Genomic DNA, 21,826 nt, shown 5'->3' on the forward strand with positions numbered 1-21,826 from the left:
ATGTATTCTTTAAAAAATATATTTTCTGACATTTTAAGGGATTGGAGCAAGAAGGGAAGTAGATTTGTGTGCTCTTTTTGCTATTCTAGTTCAATCTCCTCTGCTGTCATATTCAATTTTCAGTTAATATCTATCTTCTTAGGGGATTCCAAATATAACAGGCTTGTTGCACCTGAAGCATTAAACACAACTGGCATTTTGGTATTTCAATAGTCACAGTATCATGCTGATGCCACAGAAAGTGAGAAGGCTGAAAATCACTCTTTTCTCAGGTGAGGGATTTAATTAAGCAGCAAGGATAAAAGTCAATGTAGAAAAGTCCTTCTAGCTCCAGAAGATTTTATTTAGCCTAGTAACCTAAGAAACCATGTGTTAGTATCAACTACAGTGACTTTGCTGATGGTTCGGTAGAAATTGTAAGTAGGGAATCAAGGTTGGAAGAGCCGACTTTTCCTAAGGGTGTAAAACAGTGCTGCCTGAATGCAGCTTCTATTTTTATGGTCTAGAGAGTCAGTCTTCACCGTGCCTAGATGTGGACAGTCCCTGAGCCCATGACCTATGTTCACTAAACCACACATTAGAATAAGGCACTCATTGGAATACAAGTTATAATTTTATGAGAAAGACCAGACATCCTGACATCCTGACAGCGTGATGGGGTTTCTGTCTTTTCCTATAAAAGAGCACTGCCAGCATCGAAAATTCCTTGGTGAGTGAGAATTACATTCAGCCCTTTATCCTTTTGTTGTTTTGTTTACCCACTCATTCAACAAATATTACAGAACACTGACTCTGAAAGAGTGATTTTACTAGGCACTGGGTATATTTTGGTGAGTAAAGTCCTCACTGGAGCTAATATTCTAGTGAGAATGATAGATAACAAGCAAATGCATAATTAAACTTTTAATAAATATAGAATGTGTATATATAACTAATAAATATATATGAAGGAAATAAACAGGATGTACTCATAAAGAATAAGAGTGGACCCCTAATGATATGATTTAAATACTCTAATCATCAGGCAGAGACAGCTAATGTCTCTTCTTCACTTTGGGGAGGATCTTGCTCTAGGGTGTCACTTGAATCCAAGACAACAACTTGCTAACACCTGGGCAAGCACACGTGTGGCTTGTGGGATTTCCACTGCCCTCTTGCCTCTGCCTGGCATTCTTCTCTTCTCTTCCCAGCATTCTTCCCCACTGAGGCTGCATTAGATCTTTTCCCACACTGGGCTACAGGCAGTTGATATGAGTAGGCATGCAAGGTAAAATCACTCTGTGTAATATAAGATTTTAAATTTATTTTTTAAAATATGTCTTGACCAGTTTTGAAACTCTGGCAAGAGATTGGTCAGTTCCCCCTTAAACATCTGATTAAATCAACACCCACACCACATCCCTTAGGAGGCTCGGATGCTCCGGGGCCCTATGTACCAGCCCCATCCCTAAATGCCCTGGGGCCAGGTACCAGACAGCTAGGGACAGACTCTGTACCTTGGAGCCTGTGAAATTATTCAAATTAGCTAACCCACAGGAAGCCTGGGAAACCTCACTAATCCCAGCTGCTGACCATACATAAGCTGCCCCTACAGCTCCAGCTGCTGTTACGCTGACTCCCTGGTCGGCCAGTGTGGCCCTGTGTGGCAGCCCTTTACTCTCAACTGTGAGTTCTCTTCTAACCTGTTCTCAACTTAGTTCTCTTCTCCTACCTGTGGTGTCAGAGTGCCATGTCCTGCCATCAAAGAACTAAGTCAACACTCTGCCTACCTGCTGTACACAGGAAGAGCCTTGCCATTGATCCTGGAGGAATGGAGGCCTAATGCTTAAAATTCTCCTTCCCTTGGTTGGTCCTAGGATGGACACTGTCAGCGCATGACTCTCTGTCCCTAGCTGTTTCATGCCTCTGTGGCTGACCAGGCCCCTTTCCATGAAACAGTTCTTTCTTATTTCACATTATTGCACTCCAGGCATGTTAGAAGAAAGTCCTGCTCTGGTCTAACAGCTCTTTTCTTTCTTCCAGGTGACTTTATGTTCCTGATCCATTATATATAGATTTTATAATTTAACTCTATATTTCCAAATCTTGGAGATGAACTCATCAGGCTCCCAAATACTGAAAAAAGCTTACTTTTGCTTAATTCAATCAATCAGAGCATCCTAAGTTCAGGTAAAAATTCTGCTGTATTGTAACCCAGAATTTTATACATTGATAAAAAGTATAGTGCTCTTCAGACACAATACAAGCATAAGCCTCCTACTTGGAGCAGATAGATCAGAACACTGCAGCTGGCCTTTTCTTTCTGTTTGTTCAGTAAAATTGGTCTTAAACCAGAGGAAAATTTTCAGGTTGGTTATGTCATGGTTCATGAAACATCTTGAAATGATGAGGGAACTGTGGGCTATCAATAGGAGTAGGAATAAAATAACAAAGCTATCTACAGAATCATGGCTTCGTGGTGAGGAGGACAGTTTGTGTGTGTGTGTGTGTGTGTGTGTGTGTGTGTGTGTGTGTGTGTGTGTGTGTGTGTGTTTATGTGTATGTGCATGTGAGCCTGATGGTTGCTATCTGGGGTCACTTCCAGCAGTCCTCTGCCTCCCTCATTTCTCGATTTTCCACTTGGACACAGAACCCATCTCGCCCTCAACCAAGTAAACTGGTTTCAGGGACTCAGAGGGCACAGTGTACATGGAGCGTATGAATGATGCAAGCGAGCCTGGCCATCTACAGGGAACTCTTCTGCAAGGTGTTATGAAGATGGTTGAGTCTTTCATGGGTGGGAACTCCTGGAGGGTGGATTGTGAGCTGTCCTGAGGCCCCCCATCCAGCCTCTCTCCAGTCCCCACATAGAGCACAGATTCTTAGGGGTGGAGATAACTGACACCCTTCTGATGAGGTCACTGCTTCCGAGAAATACCTTCTCCACTGTCTGAGACAACCTGAGACCTCAGCTTGGCCCTCCTATGGGAAGCCCATGGACAAGGCAGGATGCTCTGGGCCTTCTTTGCTTTCATAATGTTTTGGATGTACTGAATATTTTGGACAACAAAGGAAATTTGTCTTTCTTTATCCCTCCATCTTTGTCTATTGAGCCGAAGGAAATTATATGGCATTCAAGTATTTTTTGAATGCTTATGACACGTTGGGTCTTGGGTGTGTACTCAGGGCACGAAGATGAAAGGATTATTCTATGCATCAGTTTTCTTATCTGTCAGGTGAAGATAATAATTGTACCTACCTCAATTTTTTTGAGGATTAAATGAGTTAATACTTGTGAAGCACGTTTAGGTAAGCCCACAAGAGATGGTGGCTATTATGGCTGTTAAGACATAGCTATTACCATCAAGATGTTGGTGATCTCAAAGGGGAAAGACATGTAAACTGGTAACTTATAATGCCATTGCTAACTGAGAAGAAATATGCTCGAGGGGCACAAACATGTGTGGAACTGACCCCAAACAAAAATCACAAACATACATGTCTCTTTGAGACTCAGCTACGTCAATTATATTTACATAATTACAAACTATGCATTATATCTATATCTGTATATCCATCTCTGTACAGTGAACTATATTTACTTGGCAAAATTGCTATGTGAATTAAATGAGAATGCATATGCGGAAGTCTTCAGCACTGTGGCTGATATACAATAAAGGCTTAAAAGTTCTAATTTCCTCCTAAAAATGCAATTTTTCACTGCGAAATGAGATTTAGTAATCAGTACTTTTAAATGAGTGTCCCCTTAGGTTCTGGCAGAGACAGTTCCTTAATGTGATAGCCTTTGACCTCTTAGGTGGCTTCTGACACTGAAGTTTGATGTGATTCAGAGTTTTGGAAGTGTTTCCCTCTCTTTATGCCCCCACCCCTCGTCTCTTTTGCCCCTTGACTCCAGGTAGTGACCACAATGGTGTGGCAGGGTCCGGGGTGGAGTGAGGATTCTACCATGCAGGTGGCTGATTGCAGGGGAGATGATGGAAGGGTTGAGGGGCTCCCACACAACCTGGAGGTGACGGCAATGTTCACTGAATGAAGTGGCCGTGACCAGTAGCATTTTCACACAAGTAAGAAGGTCAAGAGAGACTTTACCACTTATAAGCAGGGTTTCATTCCACCACTAACTCCACTAGATCCGGCTGCCTCTTGTACCACCCAAACTTTGTGAAAACTCCTTGGAATTGCCCATTTTACTCTGCAACTATCTGGGGATTTTTAAAATTTCTTAACACTTTCCCATTCATCAGGCAAAAAGAACCCCCAAATCAAACTTACATCAGCCATGGTCACTGGGCCCAAACAGATCTCCTGGAGAAACCAAGACAAGGGGAATAAAAAAGGGGCCAGCCAAACTGCTCCATTAATTTTAGATCTACTGCTTAAGTTTTCACTAGACCCATTTCTCAATTTCTATAATCCTGGTCCAGAGCCTTTTATAGTCTCAGCACATGGATCGGTAACAAGGAACTCCTGAACTCTGTAGTTTGATTTTGTCTTAAGCCTGGCATCCGTAAGACTGCCTGCACCTTCTCAAGTCCAGAGACCAGCTCAGAGAAAAAGCATTCAGCTAAAGGGCCACTTGGATGGGATTTGGTAAATGTTCCTGAACTGTCATGGATCATGCTCTCCAGAACCTAATTGAAAAAGGCATTTGAGTGAGAGGGAGGCTCCTAAACACATTAGTGACATTCAGGAAGATCTGGGTTTCTTGACATAGTGCAGCCTCAGAGCATAATATGCATCAGAGACTTGCCTCAAATAGCCTTAATTGCATTTTGATGTCCTGGTGACTGTGAAGATTATTTTTAAATCAAATTGGTACACAAGAATTACGTTTAGTTTTAATTAAGTTGATGCATTTGCCAAGCAGTAATGTACTTAGAGAATGGAAACGAGACACCAAGAGAGTCTTATTTTGTCTTACCCTGTCTCAAGGGCTCTCCTTTTCTTATGGAGGGTTTATAAAACCTTACAGAGTGAAGCACATTACCAAATAAAAAGCCCCAATGCAGACCGGTGTACTGAGCATTGGCTGAGGGTCAGGAAACCTGCATTTTGGGTTGGCCTCTGGCACACTACACATCTTTGGAGAAGTCTGATAGGTCACAGTTGCTCTCAAATCTGGCAGGTAATCAGAATCCAGAGAAATATTTAACCATACAGATTTCCAAGTGGGATGTGACTCTCTAGATCTGGGTGCAGCCCAGGAGTCTCTATTTTAATAACATTCTCCAGGAGATTCTTAAGGATTGGAGATTCTTAAGGTGGTTTAACCATCCTAACCATAATTTCCTCTGTAAGATACTACTTGCTTGAATAACCCCATAGATTTGTTAAAAGAACGCAAGGGGCTGTCAGGGACAATTTGGAAGACTTTGAAATGGGCAAAACCGATGACTGATCTGGTGTCCTGTGTGGTATGCCCTTCTGGGTCACCTCTCCCTTTCAATGTCTTTGAGATATTGCACATCTCTGCAATAATGCAAATGATCATTATCTATAGAAATGCAAGTGAATTGTGTCTGGCAGAATGTAGTCAATTACTACCCTGTGAATATCGACAAGTTTTGCATCTATTTGTAAATTCACATCAGCATTCCTAATTGCCTATATATGGGTGCTGTGTGAATTCTCCTTTGTACTGGTTCTCTCATTCATTAATGATTCAAATTAAATTTTTGACATGTGCTCATTTTATAATTGTAAAAGAGTTGTGATTTTATCTTAATTTTTAAAAATTATCCTTGACCAGGAGTGACTTTTCATGAACCCACTCTATAGATCACAAGCTTCCTGTTCTTTTGAACCAGAAGTTAATAATCCAAATAGATTTATAAGGAGTGACGTGAGTGGCCAAAATGGGAGAAATTAATGCATTATCTGAATCTGCTGATTAATATAAACTGTCAACCTTATCAGAGAGCAAACCTACCACAGTCAATGCAGGATGGAAAGTTTCAGGTGGGAGAAAAACAAGTGGACTGAGAGTCAGCCTCCCTGTATGTAACTGCTCCGAGCCTCCACTTTCTACTTGTGAGTTCTTGGACTTGGTTCTCTCTCCCTCCCCTCAAAAGGGTAAAGGACCATAAACTGTCTCATTGGAATGTGAACTAAACAGCTAGGTGTCCATTTGCTATGCTTGGACACCTATTCCATTTCTAGACTGGGAGGAAGGTAAGAATCTAAATATGCTTCTGTGATGAATTTCCACTTCTTTTGTAATGGGGTTTGCAATTGGCTTGCATTTGGCACCTCTTAAAATAATTCTCTTGTTCTATAGTTTAACCTATTCTTCCGTTATCCTTTCCTCCCTGGAAAGAGAGAATAGAATGACTGCTCACTATCTAAGCCACAGAGGCACCCATGTCCCCTCTATCTGGAAGCCTTGGCTAGGCTGTGATGCCACCTCCTTGAAAAGCCTTCCCTGGCTTCCCAAGGCTGCTTCAATGCCTTCTTTTTTTTTAAGATTAAATGAAACGATGTAAAGAACTTGATACATAGTAGATGCTCCCTAAATATTAGTTTCCTTCCTCTCTTCCTTTTAAGTTTTAGGTCACAATCCTATTCTGCAGTGGGATGATGTGGTCAGAAGCATTGATTCTTCCTAGGTGATGCTTCAATGCCTTCTTGAGGTGCAGTAGCAGCATCCTGGACTACATCCCCGTCCACAAGACCTCACACTGGAGGTACTTTCTTGTCTAGGGCTCTCAGCCTTATGGCCGCTGGAGCTCTTTGAGAACAAGGCCTGTGAACTGTTCACCCTGCAGAGAGTACATGCTCATTCACCACGTGACGAGTGGTGGGTAGATGAAACAAATCCTGGAAACAGCCATACAAGGGTTAAAATCCCTTTTAACCTGATTTCAAGTGGTGCTTTCAGTAAGTCAGGAAGATGAATTCAGGCCACCCCATCTCCAGAGGTTCTTGTGAATATTAGCTAACGAGACAACTGGTTTCTTGGCTTTCTTCAGACTCACCCATGGAAAAATCCAGGACTCACTGCTTCCAAGAAAGAATCTGGCAATTCAAGACTCTAAATCAGGAATCTAACTTGGAGTTACAAAAGAAGATATGTTTTTCTTTTAAGGCCCCCAAATTTAGGTGTTCTGACACACACACATGGAGTGGCAATTAATTTGTATCTCCCTTAAAATTTAATAATATTCAAACAGTAGTCTCCTCATTCCCTCTCTTGGCCCATAAGAATTTTTTTTCCTCTCTTTTTTTCCCCCTTATGAAACATGGCCATTATCATATAAATCTGTCTGGGGAGAAATAATAAAAATGAAAATGATTTAGATGTGGAAAACCAAAATGGATTCTTTGGAATAAGTATGGTCACTAAAATATGTATTTAAACCTTAGAGTCTTTTATTTATTCTTTTTTTTTTTTTTTTTTTTTTTGGTGGTACGCGGGCCTCTCACTGTTATGGCCTCTCCCGTTGCGGAGCACAGGCTCTGGACGCACAGGCTCAGCGGCCACGGCTCATGGGCCCAGCCGCTCCACGGCACGTGGGATCTTCCCAGACCAGGGCACGAACCCGTGTCCCCTGCATCGGCAGGCAGATTCTCAACCACTGCGCCACCAGGGAAGCCCAATTTATTCTTGATCTTTTATTTCAGAGTCGCTACCGTGTTTTAGGGGTTTGTGCTTACTCAAAGTTTTTTTACATCTGCTGATTATTTAAATGGTATGTCAACTTGGCAAAGCCACTAAAGTTATTCTTATTGATTTTAAAAAGATACATTGGTGTGAATAATAAGTGATATATCCATGAATGTTTTGCAGACTTCTGAACCCAGAAGCAGTGAGGGTAATGAGGCTGGTTACAGTGTAAATGTGGAGGGCAGGATTTACTTTCATCAAAAGGCTAAGCATGGGTTATCAAGCTTTTGCTAATATGTGTGTGTAAAAATGCAGGTGCACCTGGAGTGGTGGGATAGGGAGGGTGGGAGAGAGGGTGATGCAAGAGGGAAGAGATATGGGAACATATGTATATGTATAACTGATTCACTTTGTTGTAAAGGAAAAACTAACACACTATTGGAAAACAGTTATACTCCAATAAAGATGTTTAAAAAAAAAAAGAGACATGTACTAATACATATGAAATATATAATCACAAAATACCTATGGAATACCAAGTGAGGTCTATTCACCACTCTGTAAAAAAAAAAAAAAAAGCAGGTGTATTTGAGTGTGCGTATGTATGTGTGTGAGTGTGTGGCTGTGTGTGAGTGTGTGTGTATCTGACTGTGAGTGTGTGGGAGTGTCTGTGCATCTGTGATCTGTCACACACATACACACTTGGCCAGAATGATTGACACATGACCTTTGTGAATTCACGAGGCAGTGTAGGATGATAATGAAGCCAGTCCTGATTATAATGGGGTTCTCCAGTTTGTATTTCAACTAGCATTTTAAAAAGCTTTGCTCATGAATTAAGCTGGCATTCCATAAGGTGTAATTTTCAGGACTCCTCAAAAACTTGATAGTAAGGGTTTTTGGTGGAAATTGTCTAAGACCCTTAATGACAGAAAGTTATCTACTATACACGCTCATTACACTCAGACAGAGGAACCCGGGTATCTCTTTAATGTTATGAGACCTCAAATAATCAGCAAAGCTCTGGAGAGCTCTGCATGATGGCATCACAACTTGTATATCAGTGGTGAAATTCCATACCTAGAGCATGTCATGTCAGCAACCACAAAACCTACTCAGAAGATGAGGGACAGGGTGTCACAGCATCCTTATCACCAGACCAGTTAGATAAAGTCTCCTTGGATGTGCTCAAAGGCGAGACAGAGATTTAAACTGTGTTTTCTCTAGTATATATCTTTAGGGTAATTGATCAGAAGACCAGGAAATAAAACTTATTGTGAAAAGATGCAAATTATAAAGAAAAGGTATCTAAAATATATTGTGTGGGCTTCCCTGGTGGTGAAGTGGTTAAGAAGCCGCCTGCCAGTGCAGGGGACACAGGTTCGAGCCCTGGTCCAGGAGGATCCCCCATGCCACAGAGCAACTAAGCCCGTGCGCCACAACTACTGAGCCTGTGCTCTAAAGCCTGTGAGCCACAACTACTGAAGCCCACGTGCCTAGAGCCCGTGCTCTGCAACAAGAGAAGCCACCACAATGAGAAGCCCGTGCACTGCAATGAAGAGTAGCCCTCGCTCGCTGCAACTAGAGAAAGCCCGTGCGCAGCAACGAAGACCCAACGCAGCCAGAAAAAAATATATATATATTGTGCACCTCACTCCGTCCTGGACATGAAATCTCACTTTTTTTTTTTTTTTTTTTTTTTTTTACTTTGTCTCATTAAATACTCTGTCTCCCTAGGAAGAAGAAAACAGAGGCCACAAGAGATTAAACAGTTTGCTCAAACTGATGTAGCTAGCATGTGTCAGAGCTGGAAGGCAGACCCAGGTGTGACTCTTAGACATTGCTCCTTTCTGCCCTATGCCCTTGTTCTCTCCCACTCTCTGCCCATGACGGTGGGAAGATTATCATGATCTGTAAGTTCCAGAGATTTGGGGAGGTAATGGCAGCTGAATTTATGAAGGAAGTTTGCCCTGAAACTGTAGCAAAGCTGACTGTGTGAAGCCTCTGCCTTTAGACAGCGTTTGGAGACCAGTGATGGGACCACAGAAATTCTAAGAGGAGTACCACTGCCCTAAGAATAAGGAGGTAGCACTCTGGGCTCCTCCTCTCTAAGGCTCACTCCTCCATGCCCAAACTGCGTTTGGCTTAGCAGGGCTTCTGCCTAATTGTCTTAAACTCTTGTTCTTTGTGAATACGACTATGGGCTACTTTTGGTCTCTGTTCTACAGTTCCTTCTGGACAAATCATATTCATCCTGGGCTCAAAGTCCATCTCCTCCAGGAAGCAGGTCCTGGTTAAACCCTCTGAGCTTGCTTTGCTTCCTCTTTTATAGTTTCCATTATGTTATCATGGACTTTCTTTGCCCACTAGTTGTATATGCCAGGCACGACATTGGTTCATTCATTTAATCTCCACAGTACTCATTCATTCATTCATGAAATATTTATTAAGCATCTACTATATCTCAAGCACTGTACTACACTCCAGGGACAGAAGGGTTCACAAACACAGACTTGTTCTCATGGGCTTTACAAGGGAGACAGAAGTTAACCAAGTAACTCAAGACGTATATAGATACAAGATGAGCTAAGTACTTTGAAGAAAAGAAATACAGTGTCACGAAAGTATGTAACAGAGGATCTCACCCTGGTTGTGCGTATCAAGAAAGGCTGCACCAAGGAAGAGAAATCTGAGCCAAGATCTAGTGGGTGCATAACAGTCAACTGGAAGAAGGTGTGTGTACGTGTGTGTGAGATGGTGGTGGCGGTGTACAGCTAGGAGGGTGAGGGGAGAGGAGGAGCAGACTACAGGAAGAAAAATTCCTTGGCAGGTGATAGTGTGGTCCTTTTGGGGAACAAAAGAGATGGAGCAGAGAGGTGAGGGGAACAATGGTGCAAGACAAAGCAGAGAAGTCACCAGGGATGAGACTGTGCGGGTCCCGGAGGTCCCCGTAAATATTCTGGTCTTGACCCAAGGAAGTGGGAGGACATTAGAGAGTTTTAAACAAAGATTTGAGTGTCATGAGCAGATCTAAGGTGGGCACAATGATTATCTCCTTTCACAAGTGTAGAAGCAGAGGCTCAGATGGCTTGTGGAACTTTCTGAGGCTTCATGGGGGTCACACAGCTACGTGAATGGCTTGGCTAGGGCTTACGTCCAGGTCAAGTGATGCCCACACTCTTTATTCCTAAACATACGGTGAATCCATGTCGTATGTCATTCTTTCTCTCTCACTTCTTAAGTCTGAAGAGGAAGCATCTACCTCTGGAGTATGAACAGAGCTGACTGGAACCTATATTATGAAGCTCCTACTATGTTATCTTATTTAATCACAGCCATCCTACAAGGGCAGGGCTTATTATCACTATTTTCAAGATGAGGAAACAGAGGTTCAGGAAGTTAGGTAAGGTGCCCTATTGTCAGAAAATAGAGATGAGAATGTATTTTGTTAGAAGGATTTTTTTCTACCACATGGTTTAAGGAGAAAAAGATAATTCACAAAGCCCCAGTTCATTCAAGGAATGATACTAAATCCCTGATGCATTGCCTTACACATTCTAAATCAAGAGCTTGGCTTTTAAAATGGGAACCTACAATCTCTTTGCAAAAAAAAAAATGAGTATGATTTATCACTCCAATCTTGCAGTCTATGTAACACAGACATTTCACTTCTGGGAGTGAACAGTCTTAGTTTGCCTCGAAGCAGACTGTAAACATTTGATTCGTGACCAGACAACTTGACTTTTAAAGGCCTGTAACTGACTAACCTAAGCACAAAAACTTACAACCACCGCCAGGCAGCTAGACTTTACTCCTCAGCACCCCAATTATAGTCTAGATTTCTCTGGAGTTATTTTTTCCATCTGATGACTTCAAGAACAATCTTCTAATACAAAATTGTGGGATCTGCATAAAGGGGAGTTGTTAAACTTTAAATTTTAGACACCCAAATGATAATCTCAAGAAGGACCCAGTATACTATTTATTGCAAAGTAAATACAAGTCACCCTTGTCTTCATCAGCAGATAGATAATGTGGACTGTCAGTTGAGGGTAAGGCACCACCTCAGCGATGAATTCTAGGCAGGCTCTGCCTAGCAGAATTTGCTGTATCTTTGATGGAATAGGGCTTCACCTGACAAATGCCATATCATCCTGCTGTACCTAAGCCAGGCTGTTTAAGTAATGTTTACAACTCCAGCCAGTGAGTTCAGCGTGGTGATTCTTCCTTAAGGATGGAGAACATTCAGATGTACAATAACCTAATTGTCTGAAGGAATCTAAGGAGTTAGGAACTAGGCCTGAACTCTGCCCTGGAAAGGTCCAAGAATCAACTGGAAGCAGACCACAGACGAATACTGAAAACTGACCTTGGGTGTGAGCGGGGGAGTTCCCAGACTCCTGCAGGACACCCACATCTGCTACGGAGTCCCACTGGGTGTTGCACCAGAAGGGGGAGCTGAGCTGCCAACGTTGACCCCGGTGGCATATGGGACCTGGGAAACAGGGTCTAAATGGAGGTTTTTGGTAGCTCTCTCCTTTTAAGGGGCTTTGTGGAAAGTGGAAGAGAAGGCTGATTTCACTGAGGAGGAACTATATTCAGGCAAAAGCCAGAGGGACCATGCCGGGCAAATGGCACAGACCTGAGATGCGGAAACGTTCAAAGAGCTCCTGGATGGAGACAAGGCGCTCCAGAGCCATCTTCAGGGATGATCGGTGACTGATAACTTGACCTACGTGGCATTCGGACAAGTGGAATCCGCCATAAAAATGGATGCTATTTCCCTAATACTCTGACATTTAAGTGGTCTTCCGTGCCAATTTCTCTGTCCATGCTCTTCAGAAGAGGAAAGAACCCATCTCTAAGGGCCCATGTGGCTACAAAAGCAGCCCCTTGTATCCTACTCTAGGACTGGAAAACACCAAAGCCTTCTCCCGAGATTACTTGTGTTTTGAGTCATAAATGGAGTGAAGGAGTGAGTTCTTTTCTTTGAGATAAGCCAGTGAACATGACATTGCAAACACCTTACTGACTACCAGATCCTGAGTGTTTACCATGACGGTGCTGTATGTTTTAGGAACCGTATTCATTTCACCCTCACACGTGCCTTAAGGGGAAAAGGTCATTATTATTCGCTTATAAGTAAGGAAACCAGCGTAATGAGATGTTCAGACACTGCTTAAGGTCACACAGCAAGTAGGGTGTGAACACAGGACTGACTCCAGTCACACTACCCCTGAAATGCGAAGAGACTGTGGTCCAGACAAAGACCTCACGAGGGCCCCGAGGCTCACCTGTTCCTCCCGTTTCAGTTACCACGAAGTGGGGTGGTTCCTGAAACAGAAGAAGCTCCAGGTAGGAGCCAGGGGGAGCTGCCAGTCTCCAGCAGGGTGAACAAAGAGTTTTAATTTGATTGGTCGATCAGTGTTAATACATTTCTGGTTCCCTATTAGACCCCACATCTGTTGCTCAACCTTCATGAAAACTCTCAGCAGCAGCTCTGGCGACGATGTGCTAACCGTGTTTCTTTTTTCTTTCTTTTTTTTTTTTTTTTTTTGTGGTACGCGGGCCTCGCACTGTTGTGGCCTTGTGGCCTCTCTCGTTGCGGAGCACAGGCTCCGGACGCACAGGCTCAGCGGCCATGGCTCACGGGCCCAGCCGCTCCGCGGCATGTGGGACCTTCCCAGACCAGGGAACGAACCCGTGTCCCCTGCATCGGCAGGCGGACTCTCAACCACTGCGCCACCAGGGAAGCCCTAACCGCGCCTCTTAAAGTGTGGTCCCTGGACCAGCAGCATCAGCACCACTTGCAGACCAGTTAGAAATGCAGATTCTCAAGCCCCACCCCAGACGTGCTGAGTCACAAACTCCCGGGATAAGGTCCAGCGATCTGTGCTAACCAGCCCTGCACACTAACATTTGACAATCGTTGCTCTAAGACATTTGGAGGTAGCGCAGATTGAATTATATTTTTTCACATGGAACGATACTGACTTAAAATTTTTCTTTCATTCTTTTTTTCCTTTAAAAACATTTTTACCTCATTTCCAGATCTTCATTCTCTTGTGGTGTAAATTTGTACAAGGCAACATAGGTGTTCATCTGTAATTGGTCTTTAGAAAGATGTCCCTGAAAGAGAAAATAAAAGAGAAGTGAGAGAAGGAAGGAGGAAGAAATGGAGAGAAGAAAGAAAACAGGAAATGGAGAAGTTAAATGTAATTCCAGTGTATGGATCTTAAGTGTTAAAATACCTGTTATTAAATACTTTGTTCCAAACATAGATTTATTTTTAATTTCTTGGCTGAGTTTGATTTCACCACAAACTATTTGAAAACATTTACGTAGAACTCTTTGTCAGAAATACTGCAATTTTCTTCAAATCAATTTTTTTCTTTGATATAGTTGTTCATGAAAGGTGGGCCCAGGCAAGAGAATATTCTCTCTATAGACAGGAGACATGTGAATAGTAGTAAACAACTTCCATTTCCTAAAATGGACTTTTTTTCAGTTAGCCTACAATTTTGTGTCTAGCATATCAAAGGGATCTGGGTATATTCATCCAGAAATTCGTTCATTCATGTTGTGGGAAAATTACAGATTTGGGCATGAGAGTGATTTAATTTATGTTATGGTATCACCATCTACTGGCTATGAAACTTTGCAGTAATGATGATAAAAGCTACCATTTTTGATGGCTTACTGTGTGCCAGGTATTATGGTACATGGATTAGCATACTCAAAACTCACAACAGCCCTGTGAGGTCGATTCCATTGTGTCCCCAATTTGTACAGTATACAAGAGTCTTACAGGTATTGTGTAAACATTAGCTATTATTATTAACTACATAAATGTTAATCCTATATAAATGTTTATGCTTTATAACATACATAATTTAAAATTATATAATATGTAACAGATATTGTATGTTGTAACATTATATATGTATACAATATATATGTAATATATTTAAATGCATAATATAATAAATATATGCCATATATAGAAAACATAAACAAAAGTTGTACACAGCTACATTCTTTTTATCTGTGATTCACTCTGCTATCCAAAGCTCAAGTACTTTATGAAATATTATTCTATTCTAATTGCATATGTAAATTAACATAAAATGTAATAAATATATACTTATGTACTTTAAAATAGTCATATTACATAATTATATAATTAACACACTGTAGAGCATATATCAACTTGTATGTGACATACATAATAGAAACAAAAGCATACAGTATAATGCTTATCCTTTGTACCCTGGATGCACTGTAGTATTTGTTTTGCTTAATACTGTCTATGCTATGTACCTTATGCTACATTATTCTCTAAAAATGCTGGTCTGGGCCCTCCTAAATCAATTTCATGACCCACTTGGGTGGTGACCTACAGAATGATCTAAGGACCGTGTCTGGTCTGTTTTCCAAGACATCCATGAATACCTGGTGGTTTATGTTCTTTGCTTGGTCTCTGAAATCGTCAGTGCCATTTTCGGGATACGTGAACACTGAAAGAGACGAGAAAAAGCAGGAGCTTTATGAATCCAGTCACCATGTTTTGGAAACATGCTTGAAAGATGTAGCTTTATTTACTCCCAGCGCTATACCTTCGACTTGAGCTCTCCCCGCCTTCTCCTCATCCTCAGTGACCCAGCTCTCCTGTCATCTTCCACGTGATGCTCCCCGTCTCCCTTGAGCCTCCTGCACCACCCTCTCTGCACGCCCACACCTTCGTACAGGCCTCCAGGCCAGCACACATCCTCCTGCACTGCTTGGTCTCATTTGGCAGAGTTCTTCTCAGGAGCAGAAACCATGTCATTAATCTTTGTTAAATGTATCAAATCATTTGTTAAGTGGATGGTAGGTGAGGTATGGCCCAATTTAATTGTATTTGAATTCAGTTTTTCAAATATCAGATTCTATGATCTCTATTCAATATCTTGACTCTAGTTTCTAAGTGATTTCTACATTCTATTTGCAGAGTAAAGCTTTACTTTTAAACTTCAAAATACTTTCTCAATCTCTTATTGTCAATGCATTGGGGCTGCTGTTGAGAAAGAAAATTAAATAGAGGTTTCTCCTTTAGTTTGTTCTTAGAATACATAATTCTCTGCCTTTTGCATTTAAGCAGCCACTCTGTGGCCTTTGCTGAAGAAAAAGCCTTCTTACAATGGGCAGGCATTTTCACTGTCCACACACACAGCTGTGGGAGGTCCCTGATGGGTATGGGGGGCTCTGCCGTAGCTAGTTCAATCAGTCACAATTATCTCAGAGACCAACATCATGTATCCTCCTTAAATAAAAATAAAAGGTAGCAAGTGTTTCTGAGTCTATACAATAGGGTTGTAGTGTTGAAATTAATCTACCTTTTAGATGATTTGACATTCAAAAATAACACATTAGTCTTCCCTTTGGTCCTCTTTCAGAGGATCAAGGATACCAGCAGAGGAAGAGAAACATACCACAGAAGACTCTGTACCCTCTTTCATTTCGTGCATCGACAATCTCCACTGTCCTTAAAATGGACTCAATAACTGTGATGTAGAAAACACACTTCAGAACAAGAGCCCCTGTAAATGTACTGATGCTTAGCAAACACCTGTTGCCCATGGTTTATAGTTCCAGAGCCTGTGGGTGCAATTCCATTATCCCTAGGAAGCCAATATGCGGTCACTGGAGGCACTGAGCTTTGTAGGAAAATAGAAAATGAAGGGCCTTGTCTGCCTCAATATTTGGCTATGCAACTTCCCGGTTTAAAAAGAGTAGAGATGAGCAACGCTTTTCTCTGGTTTTAAGTGATTACCTGAAATCTTGGCATAATCTGATTCCATAAGTATAAAACTGGATACATTTAAACAACACTGAATGTTTGAATGGAAACATGGGAAGAGCATCTTAGAAAGTTCTTGATTGATCTAAAAGGGGGACTACATAAGGTACATATGCAATATTCAGTTTGACTGATTTTATAATTTTGTAATTTCACATCATTTTAGCTTTTCATTGACTATCCATTAGCCATCACAAAAATGTGTATCATTTTGTGAACTATGCTGAAAATTATTTGAAGTGACTCCCAATGTGTTTTCAGCTATATGGTTGCAAACAGAACTGGAACACTGCCAAAAAAAAAAAAAAGATTTTTAAAAATACTCATTCCTTCTGGCTATTTCTAAGACTTTGATTTGAGGGAAAAGGCATAAAGAAAGGTAACTATTTTACCAAAAAAATGTATCAGACATCTTTTATGTTTGGTACTTTTAATTCATTTCATTAAAAATAATTTGACTGTTGATTTCACCCATGGACACACTCGAAATCTATGTCCATTACACAAGCATATTTTCTAATGTTACAGACGCAAAATGAATCTTTAGTTTTTGCTAGTCCCCAAAGAGCTCTCCTCTTTTCCTTTTCTATATTGTTTTTATTTTTTACTTTGCAGTCCTGGGAGTCCCATGTCTGCCTCAAGATGATGATTTGCTTTTTCTTCTTTAACCTGGTCAGGTACAAGTTACATTATCAGCTATTTGACATTGACTCACATTTGCATCCCCAGAATAAGTTCAACTTGGTAATTATGCACTGCTTTTCTAAAATGCATTATTGGATTCAGTGCACTAAGATGATTTTGTTGCAGATTTCTGCATCCATATTCACGAGGGGGACTACCCAGCGATTTTGTCTTAGGCTGTCTTCCTTTGATTTTGAGGTCAGTATTATACCAGTCCCATAAATTAAGTTAGAGAATGCTGCTGCCCATCCTGTGCACCTCCTGTTGTCCTGAAAGAGCTTATGTAATCTGAAAATTTTACCTTCCTCAAATGTTTTTTTAAAATAAATTTATTTATTTATTTGTTTATTTTTGGCTGCGTTGGGTCTTCATTGCTGCGTGCAGGCTTTCTCTAGTTGTGGTGAGCGAGGGCTACTCTTCGTCACCGTGTGCGGGCTTCTCATTGTGGTGGCTTCTCTTTGTTGCCGAGCACTGGCTCTAGGCGCGCCGTCTTCAGTAGTTGTGGCTCGCTGCTCTAGAGCTCCAGCTTAGTAGTTGTGGCGCAGGTAAGTCCCTCTACCTAACATTTAAGGAGGGACTTCTCTGGTGGTGCAGTGGTTAGGGATCCGCCTGCCAATGCAGGGGACACGGGTTTGAGCCCTTGTCTGGGAAGATCCCACATGCTGCAGAGCAACTAAGCCCGTGCACCACAACTACTGAGACTGTGCTCTAGAGCCAGTGAGCCACAAGTACTGAGCCCGCATGCCACAACTACTGACGCCTGCGTGCCTAGAGCCTGTGCTCTGAATCAAGAGAAGCCACCACAATGAGAAGCCCGTGCACCGCAACGAAGAGTAGCCCCCGCTCGCCGCAACTAGAGAAAGCCTGCATGCAGCAACGAAGACCCAAAGCGGCCAAATAAAAATAAATAAATAAAATAAATTTATTTAAAAAATTGTTTGGTAGAGTTTATTTATAAAGTTGTCTGGGATAAAGTTGTCTGGGCCTGGTATTTTTGTTGTGCAAAATCTTAAAATATTGAGTGTTTCCACCATAACTGGAAGCAAAGTCAAGTTCTCTACGTATTTCTGTTTCCTCTTGAGTCAGACTTCGGTCATTGATAAGTTTCTTGACATCTGTCCATTTAAAAAGTTTTAAATGTATTGGTGTGAAGTTGGTTATAAGATTCTTTCTTGTCAACCTCTGTTACATTCCTCCTTTTTAATTACTTTTTGTTTCATCTCTCTCTCTCTTATTCTTAAAAAATTATTAGTGATTGTAAATTTTATTTTTTTAAAAGAACTGTTCTAGAATTTATTGACCTACCTGTGTCATTTAATAATGTCTTCTCTTGTCTTTATTAATGCCTTCCTTCTGCATTCTTTGGGTTTGTTCTATTTCTTTTTCTGAATTCTTGAATATGATGCTTAGATTATTATTTTTCAGCTTTTATTTTTTAGTGGAATAATTTTAGCACTAAATACTCTATGCACAATTTTAGCTGCATCCCACAAGTTGTGATAGGTAGTGTTTTCATTATTATTCAGTTTAAAATATATTTCAATTTTCATTATGACTTCTTTTTTTGACATATGAGCTTTTTAAAAATGTTTTTAATTTCCTAAAGTATGGGTTTTCCTAGTTATATTTTGAATATTGATTTCTATCTTGTTTGCATTGTAGTCAGAAAGATGTGTTCTGTATCATATTAATTCTGTGAAATGTGTGAAGCTTGCAGTATGGTCCAGTAGGTGAGCAATTTTATTTATTTTTTTGCTGCAATGTGTGGCATACTGGATCTTAGTTCCCTGACTAGGGATTGAACCCATGCCCCTGCAGTGGAAGTGCAGAGTCTTAACCGCTGGACTGTCAGGGAAGAGTCAGTCATTTTTATAATAGTTCCATACATTCTTAAGAAGAATGTGAATTTCCCATTTGTTAGATGGAGTGTCCATTTAATTTTAATTTATTTTTTATTATCTCATTTTTTAATTGAAGTATAGTTTGTTTACAATATTGTGTTAGTTTCAGGTGTACAGCCAAGTGATTCAGATATATATTCTTTTGGAGCATCCTTTTAAAGTCAATTAGATTCGGATTGTCAAGTGTGTCCTCAGATCCTCCATGTCTGTACTGAATCTTTTTGTTTGCCAGTGACTGAGAGGAGTGTTAAAATATCTCATTATGAAGCGCGATGCCAATTTCCTAATAGTTCTGTCAATTTCTCCTTGAGTTTTTGTCATTTTGAGTCTATGTATTAGATAGATGCTTCTCTCTCTGCTCATGACCTTGCTTCCAGTGGAGTTTCTGGCAGTTAAGCCAAAGGTGAAGACCAACAAATTTGCCCATGTATATTTCTGATGCACCCAGGAATAGTGTTGAAAACAACCACCAGAAACACTCAGACCTGCCCAAGAGCTTTTATAATATAAGAGAGAAAGCAGAAACTGCACTCTTAGCACTAAAGACATGAGTATGAATTGTACCTTCTTCTGAGGTGGCCTGGGAAATATTTCTCAAGGATTTTGACATAACATCTGGCTGGCAGAAATAATACCTGTGTGCCCTATGTACATTTTAGAACATACATGAAACAGGTAAAGCAGAACCGGAAGCTCTCCTTGCCAAAAATGTGAGAAGACGAGTGGGAACTTGGACTATATAAGCAGGGTGTTTTCTCTATGTTGTTTCTCAAACTACATGGACAGAGCATTAAATCCAAATCAAAGGAACAAGTTTTGAAGCAAACTGATGCATAATTAATCCCTCTTGCTTCTAAGAGTGCACGTGAAGAAAGCTACTGCTGATCAAAGGAATAGTTAGTTAATAGATCTCCAAAGCTTTTTAGAAGTTTATCACTTGCTAAGTTCTTTCAACAGATTTCTTTGAATAAGACTGTGAAAATTCCCCTTAACATGAGACAGCAAATCATCAACTTTGTGTCCTTCAGTGTATTACTCCACGTCTCAATTTCCTTATCTATCCAGCATTTGTTGCGTGTATATGTCTGTGTGTCCCTGTTTGTGTGTGTATATTGGAGGAGAGGGGTTAGACTAAATGGCCTCTAATCTGGCTTCTCAAACGTTAACAAGCATATGAACACAGGTCCATATGGAAATTCTGATTTTTCAGGTCTGGGGCAGCCTGAGATTCTGCATTTCTAACGGGCTCTCAAGTTCTGCCCAGACCGCTGGTCCGTGGGCCACATGTGGATTAGTGAGGCTCTAGGCTGCATCTCTGACACTTCATGACCTGACGATGACTTCATTAATAGCAATGGTGCTTCATACTGATGATCTCTAAATACAGCTGTTCACATTATAAAACCCTAAGAAGACCATTTTTGAGTAAAGAAATCCCCAGGGCAAAAAGAGACCTCAGCTACTGAGGAATGGGTGACAGCATCCATAAAGCTGGACCAGGATGGTGGAGGCAGAGAGGGAAGATGTGGGCCCATGCTGGGTGTGATTTTGAAGAGCAGCAGATAAGATCTGCCAACAGATTGGATAAGAGGTGTGAGAAGAAGGGTGTCAACGCTGATGCCAAAAGTCTTGGCCTGATCATCTAGTAAAATGGTGTTCCCTTGGGGCTTCCCTGGTGGTGCAGTGGTTGAGAGTCCGCCTGCCGATGCAGGGGATGCGGGTTCGTGTCCCGGTCCGGGAAGATCCCACGTGCCGCGGAGCAGCTGGGCCCGTGAGCCATGGCCGCTGGGTCTGAGTCCGGAGCCTGTGCTCCGCAACGGGAGAGGCCACAACAGTGAGAGGCCCGCGTACCACAAGATAAATAAATAAATAAATAAATAAATAAATAAATAAATAAATAAATGGCATTCCTACAACTGAGCAGGAACAACTGAGGAAGAGCTGGTTTTGGCAGTCGTGGGTGGGGGGTGAGTGAGGGAATCAAGAGTCCATTTGGGTGTGTTAACTTAAAGATGCCTGTTCTCCATTCAGATGGCCGTTTCCAGTAGGCTACAGGCATCCAGAGGCAGCAAAGAGGCCTAATGCTAGGAATGAAGTTTTAGAGTCATCAGTGTATAGATAGTATTTACCTTTGTTAATCTCATTTAAAGATCACAACACCCTATGGATTTGTGTTATTATTATCCTCATTTTAGAGGTGAGGTGACTGAAGCAGAGAGAGGCTAGGTCTCTTGAAGACCACGTGATCACTAAGTGAAGTCCAGCATCTACCTCCGCAGCAAGGAAGGGCCAAGGACCAAATATGTCCACTGCAATTAATGATGAGGATGCCCCCTGCGATTTGATGAGAAGCGTCAGGGGAAGAAGGCAGGCAGAACTCACACTCAGGGGACAGAACAGGTGACAGACTTGCAGCACTGAAATGCAGCTTTGGCTTACATTCCAGCCTCTGGTGAGTTTGGTCCTAAGATACTGACAAACTCCAGGGTTGCTCACCAAATTCAGTTGCTGGATCCGCAATGCTGGACAGAAGTGGGCTGGGAGGTCCTGCAGGGTTACTGCTCTGCCACGAGGTCCTCTGGCAGCTGGCACTCTCTGATTTGTCTTTCTAATGGCACTGCTAAGTGCTTGACGGATGTCTGCACTGATCTGAAAGTAGTGTTTTCCCCATGTGATGCCAAAGACTTCTTACCCTAGCAGTGTGCTTTAGCAGCTGTGGGTGGCCTTGGCAAAGGGGGTCCTAATGGACGCTGACGCTTATTTAGAAAGGAGGGTCATGGGGCGCTGCCTGAGGGAACC

General features: G+C 41.6%; 1 protein-coding gene across 1 annotated transcript in view; it reads right to left on the minus strand.

Annotated features, from left to right (window-relative positions):
* STAC (SH3 and cysteine rich domain) overlaps window positions 1–21,826 on the minus strand; it is a 104,255-nt gene that overhangs the window by 12,792 nt on the left and 69,637 nt on the right. Inside the window, exons 7-8 of the mRNA XM_059077392.2 lie at window positions 15,056–15,120; window positions 13,644–13,732 (exon numbers count right to left, since the gene is read on the minus strand). Of these exons, the coding sequence (XP_058933375.1) occupies window positions 13,644–13,732; window positions 15,056–15,120 (154 nt within the window). The remainder of the gene's footprint in view (window positions 1–13,643; window positions 13,733–15,055; window positions 15,121–21,826) is intronic.

This window comes from Kogia breviceps, chromosome 10, assembly GCF_026419965.1.
Source record: "Kogia breviceps isolate mKogBre1 chromosome 10, mKogBre1 haplotype 1, whole genome shotgun sequence".
Lineage (NCBI taxonomy): Eukaryota > Metazoa > Chordata > Mammalia > Artiodactyla > Physeteridae > Kogia > Kogia breviceps.